The sequence below is a fragment of the Pelodiscus sinensis genome, chromosome 1 (assembly GCF_049634645.1).
Source record: "Pelodiscus sinensis isolate JC-2024 chromosome 1, ASM4963464v1, whole genome shotgun sequence".
Taxonomy (NCBI): Eukaryota; Metazoa; Chordata; order Testudines; family Trionychidae; genus Pelodiscus; species Pelodiscus sinensis.
This window is the reverse complement of record NC_134711.1, coordinates 324,111,504-324,129,637: the sequence shown is the minus strand read 5'-3', so window position 1 is coordinate 324,129,637 and position 18,134 is coordinate 324,111,504. Positions and strand designations below refer to the sequence as shown.

The 18,134-nt window shown below is 54.4% G+C and overlaps 1 protein-coding gene across 2 annotated transcripts in view; it reads left to right on the top strand.

Moving 5' to 3' along the window:
• PDE2A (phosphodiesterase 2A) overlaps nucleotides 1–6,093 on the top strand; it is a 362,760-nt gene extending 356,667 nt beyond the window's left edge. For both annotated transcript variants that reach the window (XM_075919627.1, XM_075919628.1), the window contains 3 exons: nucleotides 1,247–1,285; nucleotides 1,776–1,882; nucleotides 5,548–6,093. In XM_075919627.1, coding sequence (XP_075775742.1) covers nucleotides 1,247–1,285; nucleotides 1,776–1,882; nucleotides 5,548–5,776 — 375 coding nt within the window. In that variant the 3' untranslated portion in view covers nucleotides 5,777–6,093. The remainder of the gene's footprint in view (nucleotides 1–1,246; nucleotides 1,286–1,775; nucleotides 1,883–5,547) is intronic.
• The last annotated feature ends 12,041 nt before the right edge of the window (nucleotides 6,094–18,134 follow it).

Below are 18,134 nucleotides of genomic sequence, written 5' to 3'. Positions count from 1 at the left end.
GGCGGGAGGCCCCCTGGTGGAGCAGAGGCGGAAGGCCCCCTGGTGGAGCAGAGGCGGAAGGCCCCCTGGTGGAGCAGAGGCGGGAGGCCCCCTGGTGGCGCAGAGGCGGGAGGCCCCCTGGTGGAGCAGAGGCGGAAGGCCCCCTGGTGGAGCAGAGGCGGAAGGCCCCCTAGTGGAGCAGAGGCGGGAGGCCCCCTGGTGGAGCAGAGGCGGGAGGCCCCCTGGTGGAGCAGAGGCGGAAGGCCCCCTGGTGGAGCAGAGGCGGGAGGCCCCCTGGTGGCGCAGAGGCGGGAGGCCCCCTGGTGGCGCAGAGGCGGGAGGCCCCCTGGTGGAGCAGAGGCGGGAGGCTGTGCTCATAGGCAGGAGCCGCCACCTACAGCCAGGGGCATATGGACTTCTGTGCTAATATCCCACTTTAGGTCAGGGGTGGGCAAGATACGGCTCATGGGCTGGATTCGGCCCACAGCCCACCCTGCTGCTCCCCCGCCCGCAGACCAGTTGAGACCCACGGTCGGGGAAGTGCACAAAGTCATTCAAAGCAGCTGACAGCTCCCTCCCCCCTCCATGGGCTTGCAGTGCCTAGAGGGAGCCACCAGCCATTTCGACAGCGAATGACTTCATGCATGCTCCTGCTCTGATTGTCCTGGGGGCAGGGGAGCACGCGAGGTCTCCTCCCCCTGCTAGGGGCATGCACCACCTAGTGGGAACCGTCTCTTTCCACCTGAGACCCCGCCTCTTCCTCCTGAGGCCCCACCCCTTTTGGGACCACCTGTCAAAGTTTGTGAAGTGGCCCCCCTGCAAAAATTATTGCTCATCCCTGCTTTGGGTCCATCTGCTACAGTACAGCTCCCTCAGTGGCCAGTGTGTGCCACTAACGAGACAGGCAAAGCTAGTCCCACCATTAGCCTAACCAGCCGTGCAATGTCTGCTCCAAGCATGAGGGCTGCCTGCCTTATCAGTGGGCAGAGCATTAGCAGGCCAAAGTCGGACACCGGGAGCTTCCTGCAGCAGTGAGTTCCCCAGGTCCAGCCTGTATTGCAGAGCGAAAAGTCTCCCTTGGCTTGCTCTGCATCTGCTGCCCTGTGATGCCCCTGAATGTACTGGGACAGGGAGGTGGGCCACACAGCAGAGACTCTTGCCTCACGGGAAGTGCCCGGTGCTGCACTGGCAGATGAGCCTCTGTAACCAGGAGCTAGTGGGCAGCGATTGTCAGAGGCCCGTGTGACCCCCGGACTTTCCTTTGCAGGAGCTGATCTACAAAGAGTTCTTCTCCCAGGGAGATCTGGTACGTAACCCCCCTTGCCCTGGGTCTGTCTCGGCTTCCATGCATTTGATCCCAGGCCACCCCACGCTGTGGGCCAGGGGCTGCCTTTCCAGCCACAGCCGTGAGGTTGTCCAGCGGAGGGAGCCGGCGTTTCAGTCGGGGGGAGAGTCAGCATCGCTGAGCCCACCCCAAGGGGCAGTTTGTCCCGGCTGGGAACAGGGAAGTGTCCAGAGATCCACCCCCCACCCCCACCCCCATCCCTCAATCACCCACCAGCCTCTCCCTCCAACGCCCCCCCAGGAGGCACCGGACACAGGCCGGGTAGAGGCAGAGCCCAGGCCTGCGGCTGGCCCGCTGCACCTCCATCCGTGGGGCTGTGTGCACCCAGAGGAGACTATTCCTGCCCTGTGCTGTGGGCTGGGATCGCTGGCTAGGAGGCAGGAGGGAGCCGGGCCGGGAGGCGTCAAGCCAGGGATTGCAGGGTCACGGCCCCTCTGCCTGCTGTCTGCAGGAGAAAGCCATGGGCAACCGCCCCATGGAGATGATGGACCGGGAGAAGGCCTACATCCCCGAGCTGCAGATCAGCTTCATGGAGCACATCGCCATGCCCATCTACAAGTGAGTCCTGGGGGCTGGGGGGCCAGGGGTCAGCCCAGGAACAGCAGGGACAAAGGTATGGGCTGCATGGAGCTCAGCAACGGTGCACGTGTGCACACATGCACACACAGACACATGCACGCTCACATGTACAGGCACACAGACACACACGTACACAGACACACGTACTCACAGACAAGTGCACAGACACAGGGGCACACATGGACACATGCACACTCACACGTATAGGTACATAGACATACATGCACACGGATATACACAGACACACATCCATACCCAGACACATGCACAGACACGCACACGTGCACAGGCACATGCATGCACACAGACACACATATGCACATACACACACATGTGTGTAACCTTGGGCTAGACTTCACTACCCTCCTCCGGTGTCTAAAAAATACCTCCCACTCCCACAGCAGTACTAGAGACCCAGAGTTCAGTCTGTAAGAAACTTCAGCAAGATTGCCCAGTGTCAGCCTCCCTACATTGAAGTTCCAAAAGAAACTAAAGAAATGAATTTACCGTAATTAAAAATAACTTTATAAAAATCTTATACAAAACAATCTAATTCTTACAAGAGAACCCAGCTATTTTATAACCCACAGATAATGTCCATAGTTACCCTAAAAGTAAAATTTGAACAGTTCTGTCCACACAAACACAGTAAGAAAAGTTCTGGGAGGTCCTAAAAACTTAGATTTAGTTCACCAAAATCTCAGTTTGTGCCTCTGATCAGCAAATCTGCATCATATGCTGAGTCTGAATGATCTCTCCACTTGCTTGTAGGCAAGGCCGGATTAAGGGGGGGCTAGCCAGGCAGGTGCCTGGGGCGCCAGCAAATGGGGAGCGCCTGATTGAAGTGGTAAGGGGCGCCGCGCGCCCGCTGCCCGGGACACAACTATGGCTCGGTCCGTCACTGCTTTGTAGGGAATCCTCAATTGGAGTCCAGGCAGACTCTTCCTCTGCGATGGTCCCTGCTAGGCAGCCAGCTCACTGATTAGCTCACAAGTGAACAGGCTTAAAGAAAACCCTATTACAAGAAAACACAAAAACTGGCTACATCTAGATTGGCATGATTTTCCGTTAAAAGCATTTGCGGAAAAGAGCATCTAGATTGGCACGGACGCTTTTCCGCAAAAGCACTTTTTGCAGAAAAGCGTCTGTGCCAATCTAGATGTGCTTTTGCACAAAAAAGCCCCGATCGCCATTTTCATGATCGGGGTTTTTTGCGCAGAACCAGGGGCGGATGAGAGTGCCGCGGGGCCCCGGGCAGCAGAATTTCGCAGGGCCCCCCCTTTGACACAGCGCATGCGCCGTGGTGCCAAGGCACATGCGCGGGGCCTTGGGAAGCGCGGGGCCCGGGGCAGGCGCCCTGCTCGCCCTGCCCTAAATCCACCGCTGCGCAGAACAAATCTGAGCTGTCGACACTGGCCCTTTTGCGCAAAAGCTTTGCACGAAAGGACTTTTGCCCGAACGGGAGCAGCATAGTATTTCTGCAAGAAGCACTGATTTCTTACATGAGATCGTCAGTGTTCTTGCAGAAATTCAAGCGGCCAGTGAAGACAGCTGGCAAGTTTTTCCGCAAAAGCACCTGCTTTTGCGGAAAAACTTGCCAGTCTAGACACAGCCACTGAGAATAACAAAGTAGAAATGACTTTTTCCCCATTGCTACATTTACAGAAGGACTGAAGAATCACATGGAGGATGTGTCTAGAATGCAGGCTTTTTTCGAAAAAACTTTACCTGCGTCTAGACTGCTGCCGAGTTCTTTCAAAAGTAAATCGAAAGAACACGGCAGTTTTTTCGACCTCAGTAAACCTCGTTTTATGAGGAAGAACGCCTTTTTCTGAAAGTACTCTTTTGAAAAAAGGCGCTCTGTAATGCAAGCTGTGCTTTTTCGAAAGAGAGCATCCAGACTGCCTGGGTGCTCTCTTTCAAAAAAGCGGCTTGTTTTTTCGAAAGTACTGGTTGTAATCTAGACACTCTTTTCGAAAGAGGCTTACAGTCTAGATGTAGCCTGACTGAGAAAGTGAACTTGAACAGCTTGGGTATGTCTAGATTACAGGTTTTTGTCGACAGAGGCCATGTCGACAGATACTGTCGACAAAGCCTCTGTCAACAAAGAGCATCTAGACTACAGCCAGTTCTGTCGACAAAGCAAGCCGCTTTTTCCATAGAGTCTAGACAGTGTGAATGCAATAGCGCCTTTGGTCAACAGAACTCTGTCAACAAAAGGCCATAGAATGAGGTTTACCGACGTCGACAAAACTGCTGCGTTCTGTCGACTTACCGTCGACAGAACTCGGCGGTAGTGTAGACGCAGGTATAGTTTTGTCGGCAAAAGTCCACTTTTGTTGACAAAATCCTGTAGTCTAGACACACCCTTTGGCTAAAACAAAACAGCATTGAAAGCAGATAATTAACACAGAAGGTATTTCCCCTCCCAGTTCCCCTAGCTCTAAGTAGCATTGCCTGTGATCCCTGGTGGAGGGTTAACGACAGCACTACCTGCAGAGTGCTGCAGAGTGAGGAACAGCAGCCAGTTCTCTGCTCTGGCTTAGCTTCCTCCAGCTCACGCAGGACTTAGAAAAGCAGCTGCCCTGCCTGCCTGCTCATGAAATCTGATCTCAGACTACCACCCCCAACTCCAGAAGTCTGGGTGGAGTGCTGAGTCTGCCCAGCAACAGTAACGCTCAACTCACGCCTACCTCCCCCACAGGGTCTCTGAAAGAGATAGCTCCCTATTAAGTGCATGGGTTACACGCACGCCCACGCCCACGCCCACGCATGGACTCAGACACACACTTCGGCATCAGATGCTGTTTGACCAACCCCCGCCCCCCCTCTCCCTCGTAATCCCTCCCACCACCCCGGACATCAGATCCTGTGTAACCAGCTCCGCACACGTACACATACACAGCTCTGGGCATCGGGTCTGTTTCACCATTAACTCCTCCCCTTGCTGCACACAGACACACACACACACACATAGCCCCGGACAACGGATCCTGTTTAAAGGACACTCCCTTCCCCCTCCTCCTCGCCGTTGCACAGTCGCCTGCGTGCAAGAGAGTGCCTCGGTTGCAGCAGGGCAGGCCGGGCACCCAGGCCCCCCGGAGCTGGGAGCTCGCCTGGGAAGGGGAATCTCCCTCGGGCTCGCTTCCAGTACCAGATGCTGCCCCTCTGCTTTTTAAATGTGTTAAGAGCCTGCCAGCCCTTAATACATTTAAAAAGCAGAGGTGCAGCAGGGGGATCTGGTGTGAGCCAGAACAGCTGATTCCCAGCTCACGCCAGGTTCCCCCCACTGCGCTCCAGCCTTTGAAATGTACTAAAAGCCAGCAGGCTCTTCATACATTCAAAAGGCAGAGCCGCAGCGGGGTTAACTCTTGGGGCCGGGAGCTAACCCCCTGCGGCTCCCCCACTTATTGACGAATCGACTAGTCAATGGAAAATCCATCGACTAGTCAATTAGTTGATTGAACAAAATTTAACATCCGTACCCCTGTGGTGAGCGTGCTCCGTGAGGTGCCTGGCTCACACCAGCCCGTGTCAGTGTGAGTGCCGGACGGCCCTGATCCCCACTCACAGCCCCCGGGCTACGGCGCACCCTCCCCCCCCCCCCACTGCCACTGCATGACGGGCGTTCTCCTTGCTCCCAGGCTGCTCCAGGAGCTGTTCCCGAAAGCCACCGAGCTGTACGAGAGGGTGGCCAGCAACCGGGAGCAGTGGACCAAAGTGTCTCATAAATTCACCATCAGGGGCCTCCCCAGCAACAACTCGCTGGACTTCCTGGACGAGGAGTACGACCTGCAGGGCATAGGCCCGGGGAGCGCCAAGATGAACGGCTGCCTGGACATGGAGGGGCACATGGAGTCAGTGGCGCAGTGAGGGTCCCGCCGTATCTGGAGGGCAGGGAGGGGGAGTGGTGGAGAGACAAGCCCGGGCAACCTTTGGCCTCGTTCCTCCTGGATCCAATGGAAAGGGGAAGCCGGCTTTGAGAAATCCGGCCTCCAGTGTGTTCTCTGCAGTCCCGGCATCTTGCGCCCAGGCCCGGCTGAGCCCCGCGGGTGGGACGGCCGCTCTCTGTGACACCGGGGTCGCTATTCCGGACTCTCCCCCCATCCCTGCTCTTTCAGATGCTGGGGGATTATTCCTCGGACTCCTTTCGCTGTACATTGAAATGAACCCGCTTCCCCCATCCCCTTCTACGTGGGCTCCGTAGCTTCGATTGGCTGCCCGGGCTCGGTATCCAGTCTAGGGACGGCCGGCCGCTAGCCAGGTCGGGGGAGAGCAGGATGCTGCCCTTCCCCCAAGCATGGTGCCTCTCTTCCCAGGCCAGCTTCCCGTGCTGGATGCACCCAAGGCCAGTTCCCTCCCATGCATGCATATCCCTCGGGCCAGTCAGGTGGACGCGTTTAGCCCTGGCTGCTTGCGGGGGGGAGGAGGGGTTTTCCCACGGGCTGATCTGCGAAGACTGGCTATTGAATCGAGGAGGCCGGTGGCCGGGGAGACAGGAGAGGCTGCATCACATCTCGCTACCTAGCCAGCGAGTGGAGGGGGCCAGTCGCCGACTGGAAATAATCCCTAGGGATAGAGAGATGGGACAGCAGGTGTGAGTTGGCCCCGTCCGCATCCCTGCAGGTGCTGTGCCTGGAGGCCCTGCAGAGCAGTAGGGCTGGTAGGGGTCTGGCTGGCAGCACTAGCAGGGCTCCGAACGGGCACGCAGGCATGACTGGTCCCATCCTCCCAAACTCTGGCTCACTCCTGCTCTCCTCCCTGCGCTCGCATCCAGGGCCAGACGCCGCCTCCTGGAGATGAGGTCCTGCCTGAGGTCCACAGGCACATGGCCACCAACATTAGCGCCGGGCACTGCGCTGCCCGTGTGCTGCTCTGGATCCAGCCCATGGGAACGGCAGCTCCCAGCCAGCCATGCATCTTAGCCCACGTGGAGCTTGGCATGCTGGGACTCCTCATGGGCCGGTCCCTAGTAAGGATGAAGGCAGGTGTGGGCCACCAATGTTCCCTCTCATTTTTTCCACCCAGGTGTGGAATACATTTTGTGTTGTGCACCGAGGCATGTGCAGATGTGCACCACCAGTAGGAACCCATGCTGCTGGCTGTGGGCAGCTGTGCTGGGCGGCACCTGAATTTCTCCTGGGCAGCCGCCCAAGCGCTCAGCTTACAGGGATCAGTAGCCACCAGGTCATTTGGTTAGCCCCAGGAGCATTTTCCCCAGTGGCCACCTCTTGGCCCATTTCTGACTTTGTCATAGGAACCTCGTCTTCTGAGATGTGCCCTGCGAATACCCAGCCGCACTCAGGTGCCCTGAGCCTGCAGCAGACCATGCAGACTGGCCCTGGCTGTCCCTGAACGGGATGCCGCTTCCAGCGGGCAGAGACAGCGCAGGTCCTGAAATCCTTCCCCAGACACACAGGCTGCTGCGCCTTGTCCAGCCGGGCAAGCTCAGAGATGAGCTGGATGCCTAGATTGGACATACGCCGTGTGCCACACGTGCCATTGGCAATCCCCTGGGGCCAGCGTTTCCTGGAGGGGTTTTGCTCCACCTTCGGGCCTTGTACTAACACGCTCGCCGATCCCTTGTCCGCTGCACCCGCGGTGCCCGGGGTGTGGGGCCGACGGGTCAAACTGATGTAGGAGATGGTGGAGACGCGTGGAGCGGGCAATGCACCAGCCAGGGAGCATCCAGCGGGCTAGCGCCAGACCAGGTGTCGCACACACAGATGCTGACTTGGTGTTTTCCCCATTAACTGCCTTCAGTTTGGGTTGAATCCACCTTGCCCACAAGGCCTGGGGCCCGGGCGTGGCAGCGCCGTGGCAGAGCCTTGGGCTGACTGTCAGGAAGGAAACGTTCCCCTCCAGGCCAGTGCTGGGTGCCGTGGCCAGTGTGTCCTGGCTTCCTGAGCGCTCTCAGGGACAAATCGTCCTCTGTTGCAAACTGGCACCGCTGGGGTGGAGCTGCTCTGGATTACGCCAGGGGAGCATTTAGCCCCGAGCCTTGTCCAGGTTTCACCTCGGCGTTCCCTCCCTTTTCTTGCCTGGCCCCCCATTCGGCTGCTCTCAGCGGAGCCGCCTCGGAGGCGTCCCACAAAGCCTTCACGCTGACGCCCCTGGAGCGTGCCGTGGGCTTGGCCCGGTGCTGGGTGAGCTCTGAGCCACGGGAAGGGCCGTGCTTGCAGGTGGATGGAACACAGCATCAGAGCCAAGGAGTGGGAGCCAGGTACTGCAACCCCCCCACTTAGAGCCCCCAGGATCAGGCAGCCGGCGTCACGAGAGGGTGGATCTCCCAGCCTTTGGGGAACCAGATGGTGGTTATTAGAGACAGATCCGAGACCTGTCTCCTGCCCTGCCTGGTTCCGCGCTCTCACTAACGAGCACAAGGGGGGCTGAAGCACTTGCAGGTTTCATTGGCTGCTGATCAGAGGACAGGCCGGCTTGTGGAGTGTGCACGGGCCTTTAAATCCTTCCCTATCTCACACTCCCTTGCCAGTCACAGCAGTCACTAGGGCAAACAGCCCCAGGGACTGCTCGCCTGGACAGCCCGGCCTGGAGTCCTGGCTCCACTGAAATCAGTGGGATTGTGCCGTTGACATCAGTAGGGCCCGGGTTTCTCCCCAGCGGTCCCCGCCGGGATATTGCCAGCTGCTCCTTTCTTCTGCGTGCTCCACCTGGCTCTTTCTCACAAGGGGCCTCTGCATGGAATCAGGGACTTGGGGCTCTGAGGCCGTGTGCTCCTGGGTCTCCCAGCTGAAGTCATAAATAGCTCTGTGCCGCGGTGGCACAATCGCCGCCACTATTGGTGCAGTAGGGCCATGAGCCGAGGGCGAGGAACTGAGACGAGAGGCAGGAGCAGAAGGTCGCTGGCATCCCCGGTGGAAGACGGTGTCTCGCCTCTGGAGAGAGCTGGACTCGGCGAACTGATAGGACTTTCTCTCTCTGACCCCTGTACTAGAGGTGGCCCCAGGCTGAACGCCCTCCACTGAATAGCTCCAACCATTAGGAAAGTTCAGAGCTGGCTCTGGGCTTATGAGTTTTCCACAGCACCGTGAGGCAGACCCAAAGCCCAGATCCGAGATCTCCCTCAGCTCTGCCCCTTGCCGGCCTAGGCCCCTGCAGGCTAACTGCTGCCCTTCTGTGCCTGTGCTCCGCAGTCCCTCCAGATAAACAGAGGGAAGGGACGAACTCCAGGATCTAGAGGCAGAAGCGTCTCCAAAGAGAACGTGGCCAGTTGGTGTCGGTTTTGTAGCAAGTCCAGAGAGCCAGGCTCTTCCCCCTGGCAGTGAATGCTGCCGAGCACGGACGTAGGCGGGAGGGGTCCCCGACATGGCAAACTGCATTGGTCAAAATGAGCCAACGCTGGCTGTGCCTAGGGAGTGAAATTCACCCTGTTTGGAGCACTGCCCTGAGTCCCAGAGAACGCCCATTTGGAAGGCAGAAGCAGGCCACAGGCCTGGCATTAGCTTGCTGCACGGGGGGGGGGGGGGGGGGGGGGGGTGTTGCACAGAAACTGGCCCCTTTGTGTTGCTCAAGAGACACCTTTTGAAACAGCAGCCTTGGCCAAGCTCAGCCACAGCCATCCCAGACCTACGTGGTAGAAGGACTCTCTGCCCACTGGGGTGGGGAAACAGTGGTGGGAGGAATTATATATATATATAAATCTTTGTGGACAGGGGGGTGCCTTGCTATGGCTGAATGCCTAATCCAGCCCCAGACAAGATGCTAAGTGTGTCAAGAGACAGTGGGCACCAAAAGCAAAAGATCAGAAGCCATGGGTACAATGGTCCGGTTTGGGCTTAAAACACGTGGCTGATGATTGGCAGGAGCTGCTGTGTGTGTCTAATCTGAGACAGTTTGAAGCCACAGTGCTGTAAAATGAGGAAAAATCCCTCTAATTTTTTTCCATCCATGTGCAGAATAAATTTTCTGTGCACCGAGGCAAGTGTAGATGTGCACCACAAATAGACACACATCCGGTGGGTGCTCTGCTAATCAGCTGGGCGGCACCTGAATCTCCTCTGGGCGGCCGCCCAAGGGCTTAGCTCACAAGGAACTCTGGACACGGCTGGGAAATGCAGCAGAGGGGGTATCAAGTCCTGGAGAGCGTGCTACTGGTTTCCATCCCACAGCAGCGCTCGGCATGGAGAGAGAGAGGGAGCTGGTGGGTTTTAGGGCAGCAGATTGTGTCCTAAATGAGGAGGCGGTTCTTGGCTTTGCCACTGACTCTCTGTGTGACCTCAGGCAAATCACGTAATCTCGTTCTGTGCCTCAGTTTCCCCCTCCATGACTCCCTTCTCTCACAGGAGCTGCTCTGAGGCTGAGAACCATTATTCAGGCTTTGAGAGCCTTGAATGGAAAGGGCTACCAAAGTGCATCAGTGTCAGCAGCAGCTGGGTTATTTAACTGGGGAGGAAGAGCAGGGTAGTCTGGAGACTGTGAGAGGATGAGCACTGGTGTGTGTCAACGTAGGAACATCATGTCTTCAGTGCACACTGGTGCCGTCCCTACCTCCCCTGGGCAGCAGCCAGCAACCAAACATGGGCTCACACTGCGGGTATGGATTCCTTGTGAATTGGGGCTACATACAAGCAGTTTTCCTCGGGGTTTTCTTTTTTTTTAATTGTATGTTTCTTTGAATAAATGTTGTGTGTGCTGATGTGTATGGGGAAACTCTGATGACAAAAAATGCTAACCGAAAACATGTATTCATTTGCCTTACCTATTCGGAGTTGCCTTTAGAAAGATGCTTTGTATAAAACACTCTGTAGGACCTTGCGTAGTTACTCCCTGTGAATGTTGCCTGATAGCTTTGTATAGGAGTGTATCTCTTTCTTTCCAACAGAATCCCTCTTAGAACAACTGTAAGTATTTACAGAGGGAAGATAGCAAAGAAATTGAAAAAATAAAAAAAAAAACCCAAAAGGAAAAAAAAAGCCACCCAACCCTGAAAACAAAGCTTTCTAAGATTGTTGCGCTCCTGTCTGTTTTATCTGGAAGCGCTTGTAATTAATTTCTAACCACCCCCATTGTATTATAGGCATTGTTTGTGAATGGGATATTATTTATCAGCACTCCAGCTTCTGCTGGGGGAAGAACGTTTATGGTGCATGTAAACTCGCAGTACTATGGCTTTAATAGTTTCTAAGACCTGGCCTACACTAATGGGGAAAGTTGACTTAAGATACTCAACTTCTGTTCCGTTAATTACGTAGCTAGAGTCGACGTATCTTAAATTGTGTTTCTGCGCTGCCTGCACAGCGGGAAGTTGGCAGGAGCCAACGCTCCTGTCAGCTTCCCTTATTCCTTGCAAGGTGCAGGACTACCGGCGCCGATGGGGGAGCCCTCTCAGTTTGAAAATAGCGGGTCTTCACTAAAGCGAACCCTGGAAGATCGACTGCAGCAGCATCGATCTTCTCTGTAGTGTAGACCTGCCCAAAGGGTCTGACGTATCCATTGGTAGCAGGATGGAAAAGGGTGCATCGCATGGGGAAAAAAATCGTGGATCAAATTCGCCTCTTTTGTCTCCACGGAAGATGCGCAAGAAAAAACAGCAGGTGAAATTCACCCTGTGTATGGCTGATGCAGAACTAAGTTTCGTTGAAGCACTAATTTGGAGACTCGGGGAGCACATAAAACTTGTGCTGGTCTGATTTGAGAATGCCATCTCTGCTAGCTTACCCATGTACATGAGCGTGTTTTCCTGCAGCCTGGTCCTTTTCTGTTTGAAACTTTCCCGCAAACGAAGCCAGCGCGGTCAGCAAACACGCGCAAGGCGGCGTCATCCTTCCATTCACTTGCGAGCACAAAAGAGTGAGGAAGGAAGGGTCGCGTAGGAGGGCCAGTATCTCCACCCCACTGCGTGGATGCCACACCCGATCCCCCTGGCGCTGTATAAAAGCAGCGACGCCGAAACCAAACCAAAATGTGAAGTGGCCGTTTCAAAGTTGTGGCCGTGTTTTGCGCCCCTGCTGGTTTAACTGTTGCTGTGACCGTATGTGTGGTTCATTTCCTCTTTCTCCCTTGTACATAGCCACCTGTAGATACTGTAAAGCACGGCCGGTTTGTAGGGGTTCTTACCTAGCGTGTGTGTGTGTGTATGTGTGTGTGAAATATTTTCCAGCTTTTCTGTCTTCTTATTACATTGGTTGTTCTGGGGGTTAATTTTTTTCCCCTCCCTTGAATAGTTGTGAAGGGGGGAAAATGGAGAATTTTTTTCCTAATAAATTTCATACGCCGATCTCCAACGTCTGGTTTTTATTTTGCATGGGGACTAGGCAGCCTTTGCCGGGTGTTTCGATCACAAGGCCCAGGGTTTGATGGTTTCAGGTAGCAGGCCTCCTAAAGAGGACCTGGCTTGTGTCTGTTCTGGGTTGAAGACTTCCAAGGAATAACCAGAAGTGGAGGTGGTCACAAAGGAGGTCGGTGGTGACCAGTCTGGTGGTGTCGGGGGACAGCTGCCCATAGACTACAGGGGTTTGGAAAAGTCTGTCCCAGTCGCAGGTTCACTGAGCTCTCCAAGGCAGTCTACGGAGTAGTGTTTGGAATCTGTCATGTTGCTTGGTGATGGAAACGCTGACAAAGCCAGTGTCTCGTAGATCAGTGGTTCTCTAGAAGGGGGATGTGTACTCTGGGAGGCATGCAGAAGCATCTCGTCTAAGCTATGTTTACACTACAAGGTTTTTGTGCAAAAACCGACAGAGTATCCACACCTCAAGTGTGTTTTTGCCCACCAAAAAATACAGGAAATTGACAGGACAGAGGGCTTTTGCTGGTAGAGTTATTCCTCTCCCCACCAGGAATAACTCTTTTTTGGCCTACAGCTCATGCAAAAAGGCAGGTATGCACGCTCCACAGAGGTTTCTTGTGCAAAAACACCCTACTAGGAAAAGCACAGGTGCTCTGATGGCCATTCTGCGAATGGCCATGAGAGCTTTCTTGTGCAAGAGCATCCATGCAGTATGGACGCTCTCTTGTGCAAAAGCACATCACTCTTGCGATGTGCTTTTGAGGTGTGGACGTGCTTTTCCGCAAGAAGTTTTTTCGGGAATCTCTTCCGCGAAAAGCTTCTTGCGCCAAAACCCTGCAGTGTAGACAAAGCCCTAGAAATTTGCCGAATTTTACAACTCTAGGGAAGTCAGTACAAAGTAAAATGTCATCCAATGACTTGCTAGGGTTGCCAAATGTTTTAGCCAAAAATACCGAACACCTCCCCTCCCACCCCAAAAAAAGGACACTGGGGAAAAAATTCTGTTGAGGGGGGAAAAAAGGGAGGGAAGCCAAAATTGTTGAGTGCATAAATAATAAAACAGCATTAAAACAGCATGGCCCCTTTCAGCATGCCTGCACAGTCAGAATATGGATAGGAACAGGGGAGAAGTTGAGCACTAAGACCCAGGGAAGGCATTGCTTCCCCATGGTCTTTAGGCTTTTTGCCGGTGGCCATTTTGTTTTATTGATCAGACCAAAATGCAGCTTCCCTGCAGAACCAGGTAAGCAGAGAGTCCGGGGGCGGGGGGCTGGGGATGTCGGAGCCTGGGGGGGGGGGGGTAGGCCGGGGCCTGTGCCCAGTTGCCGAGTGTGTCCTAAGGTTGCCAGGTGTCCAGTATTTTTGCCTCCTGGCCTGGAAAAAAAATCAGAAAATACAAGACATTTTAGGTGTCCCGTATTTTCTGGGTTTTTTTACTGGACAGGAGGCGAAAATACCAGACTGTCCGGGTCAGTACTGGAACCTGGCAACCCTATGACTTGCTGATACTGCTTTTTGTGCTGACATTAGGATTGCAAGATGGTTGAAACAAAAATACCAAACAACCCTCCCCCCCAAAAAACTGCAAAAAATTCTGTTGAAGGGGGAAAAAAGGGAGGGAAACCAAAATTGTTGAGCAAAAGAAAAAAAAAGTCTCCAAGGACTTATTATGCCAAAAAAAAAAAAATTAAATAAAACAGCATGTCCCCTTTAAAAGTGAGAGCAGGGATAGGAGCTGTCCAGCACTAAGACCTTTTTGGCCAGCAGCCATTTTGTGCCGACAGCCTTGGGGAACCAGGTAAGCATGGGGGCAGAGGACTGGGGGTGTTGGGAGGCAGGGCACTGAGTGTTTGTAGGGTTGCCAGGTGCCCGGCATTTTCGCCTCCTGGTTGGGGAAAAATTCAGACATTTCAGGTGTCCGGTATTCTCTGAATTTTTTACCAGACAGGAGGTGAAAATACCGGACTGTCCGGGTGAATACCGGACACCTGGCAACCCTCCCTGACATGTAAGTACAATATTTATATTCCAGTTGATTCATTTTATAATTAAATGGCACAATCGAGAAATGAAGCAACTTTTCAGTAACTGGCAGGGGGAGAGTGCAGGGCCCAGTGAGACCTCTCAGTAGTGTGGCCAGGTGTCCGGTTTTGAACCGACCAGTCCAGTATTTGAGCTCTCTGTGCAGGAAACAAATCGAGCAAATAGAAATGTCGGGTATTTTCTCAGTACGATGTCATGTCGATTGTGATGGAATGTCAAGTGTGTCCGGTATTTTTGATGAAACCATCTGGCAACCCTACCTCTCAGCGGCCCCCCCACTTTCCCCCACCAGCCAGGGGGAGAGAGCAGGGCCTGATGAGGCCTCCCCCCAGCCTCCCTCCCCAGCAGCCGGGGAAAAGAGGCTGGGGTAGGGAGGGGGCCGAATTTGCTGGGAGCGGGGAAAGAGCCAGGGTGGAGGCAGCCTTGGACCCTCCCTATGGCCGGGGGGGAAGGGAGAAGAGCCTCAGCTTGGCCCAACCCCCAGGTGGCCGAAGAGAGAGCCAGGCGAGCTGTGGCCTCCACCCAACCTCCCAGCCACCAGAGGAAGAGAGCTGGGACACCTGTGATCTGCCCCAACCCCCTAGCAGCCAGGGGGTGGGTAGCTAGGGCTGGTCTGACTTGTGGGGAGGTCCAGCAGCTGGGGGGAAAGAGCTGAGGCAGGCCAGGGCTACAACACCTCAGCCTGGGTAGCTGGGAGGAGAGCCAGGGCTGCCTACCCCAGAGAGGGCGGTTGGAGAGCATAGCGGGGGGGGGGGGGGGGGGACTCACTTTAAGATCATAAGATCTAGCCTAACCTTCTGCACATTGCAGACCGCAGAACCTCACTTCCCCCCCCACACATACACTCTTGTAATAGACTCCTAACCTGAGTCACTGAAATCTTCAAATCATGATTTACAGACTCCAAGGGACAGAGGACTCCACCAGCTACTACTCAGACCCGCAAGTGACCTGTGACCCATGCTGCAGGGGAAGGTGAAATTCCTCCAGGGTCCCAGCCAATCTGATCTGGGGGAACATTCCTTCCCAACCCCAAATACGGTGGCCACTTAGACCCTGAGCACGTGGGCAAGACTCACCAGGCAGACCCCTGGGGGAGAATTCTCTGTGGTAACTCGGAGCCCCGCCCCAACGTCACAGCACAGCCTGTCAGAAGCGTAGCTGCCAGCAGAGAATAGGGCCCACTTGAAAAACAGGCCAACAATACAAACTGTGATGAGCTCACTGGTGTACTTGTGCATCGCGGTCCTGTAGGGGTGAAATCAGCACTGCTCCACAAGGTGTCATTGACCCAATACTGCTTGTTGCAAAATGAGATTTTCCTTTATGTCGTGGTGGGCCCCTGACCTTTCAGAGCAAGGAGCTCTGCGGTCTCTCCCTGCTTTGGCTGCAGGATGGAATAGCCAGCAGGGAGGCTGGCATATGCTGGAGCTGCAGATCGTGTGGGTGAAGGGACCGGCTAGCTGCCTAGGCCGCAAGGAAGAGGATGCAAACTCACGGTGGCAGAGAGATGCAGAAGGGCCAAGCAATGAGTAGCAATTACAGCTGTTCAGAATTGCCCGACACAGGAAGTACAGACAAAGGCATCCTCCCAATTCTGTGGTGGAACAATACAGAAGCCAAATCTGTCCATGTTCTGTGGCATCCCCAGGTGATATCGGTGACGGGGTCTTGTCCCCTCAATGCTTAAGTCTTTGCACTTTCGGCTGGTTCACTCAGCTTTCTGCTGCGGCAAGTGGGTTTTTCTACACTTACGGGTAATACATGAGGTCAAGTCAAACCAAACAAGTAGGCACAGTAGGGCACGCAGCTGACAGGTCTGATTCTATCCTGCAGTGGGGTAGCTGTGTTAGTTAAAAAACAACTCACAGTCCTGCAGCACCTTGGAGACTAACAAAACATGTACCGTATATGGGATCATGAGCTTTTGTGCGCACAGCCCACTTCTCCAGATGAATGTAGCTATTAAAGGTCCAGTTTCTAATTAAAAAGCAGATGGGAGTGGCGGTGGGGGGGAGAGAACAGGGGAAAGAGAGTGGATTAGAGTGTCCACGGTACAGGAAGCTGATAGAGAAGGTGCTCATTGTTCTTAAGTACCCATTGTTTGGTTTTTATGTCATTAGGATGTGGAATGTAGCCATCCAGCCAATGTCTTTGTTCATGCCTCTGTTGAAGGACACAAACATGTAAAAGAAGTTGAGCTCTACGGCAGGGGTCTCCAACCATTTTAAACACAAGATCACTTCTTGAATTTAAATGCAATCCAGGATCTACCCCTTACCCTGCCTCCTTGGTGCCCTTTCTCCAAGGCCCTGTCCCTCCCTGCTCACTCTGTCCTCCCCACCTTCCCTCCCGCATCCTCCCTCACTTTCACCAGGCAGGGACAGAAGGCTGGAGTGCAAGCTCTGGTCTCGGATTAAGGGATTTGGAGTGAGTGGGGCTCTAAACTGAGCTTGAGGCAGGCTGTTGGGGTGCCAAGGGGGTTCTAGGTGCAGCTCTGGGAGGGTGTTTGGATGGAGGGTTGCTCAGGGTTGGGGCAGGGGTTTGGGGTGCAGGAGGGGGTTCATCACTGGGGTAGGGTTTCAGGATGTGGGCTCCGACTGGGCCCTGCTTACCTCAGGTGGCTCCTGGGTGGTGATGCAGTGGGGCTAACACAGGCTCCCCCCGTCCTGGCCCTGCACCAGTCCCAAAAGCAGCCAGCAAACACCATCCCAAGTCTTGTTGTGCCCCCTCTCTGCTCTGTGGAGATAGGATATAGGGTGGGAGAGGGGGCACCTTGACATAAGCCCCCCTCTTCTCCCTCCCCTGCACTGCAAGCAGGAGGCTCCGGTGGGCGGCGGAGGTGGGGGGGGGGGGGGACAACGCCAAGGCAAAGGGCAGGAGATGAGCAGCAGTGGGAGGAGGGGCAGTTGAAGTGGTGCGCTTGATGGCCTCTTGGCCTAACCAGTCAGGATCACCTGTCAGAGTCTCTAAGATCTACTGGTGGATCCCGATCGACTAGTTGGTGACCCCTGCTCTAAGGCCTCTCTGGGTATTTGGCTTGTAGAATCAGCCTGAAACAATGGACCTTGAGATCCATTAGCGAGGGCCCAGGCAAGTTCCAATGTTCCCCATTGTATCTGTGTGTTACCTTTTCAAATATCTGATTTGTGTCCATTAATCCTTTCTCGCAGAGACTGTCCAGTTTGGCCAATATACACGGCAGCGGGGCATTGCTGGCACTTGATGGCATAGATGACATTAGTGGATGTACAGTTATATGAGCCTCTGATGTGGTGGTTTATGTGGTTAGGTCCTGTGATGATTGCCTGGGCATTCACTAATGGATCTCAAAGTCATCCTATTGTTTCAGGCCAATTTCACAAGCCAACCCCACAGGGAAGGAAGAAGTGGGTTGTGCCCACGAAAGCTCATGTTTGTTAGGGTCCGTCTACACTGCATGCTTATTTCGGAATACGCTATTCCGGAAGAAATACTCCAAAATAGCTTATTTCGAAATAGCACGTCTACACTACAGGGCAGCCTCAAAATGAGTCGGAGGCAGGCTCCCCTAATGTGGACACGCTATCTTGATTTAGAGCCAGAGGGGGCACTGGGGATTAATTAGTTTGAATGGCCCTGGGGAGGAGCTATTTTGAAATAGCAGCAATGAAGCATCCACACTACTTCTATTTCGAAATAGGCATGAGGTTTACAGAAGCAGGAATAAGCCGTCCGTTATTTCGAAATAACTGTGCTGTGTAGATGCACCCTTAGTCTCTAAGGTGCTGCTAGATCAGTGTTTCCCAATTTTATTTGGCCATGGAACCCTTTTAAACTCGAAAGAATTTCATGGAACCCCTAATAACAGTCTTACATCTGGAGCAAGGTGTCAGGGGAAGCTGGGAATGCGGGGTCTTGGTGGGGAGAGGGAAGTGAGTGAGGGGGATTTGGGCATAGGGT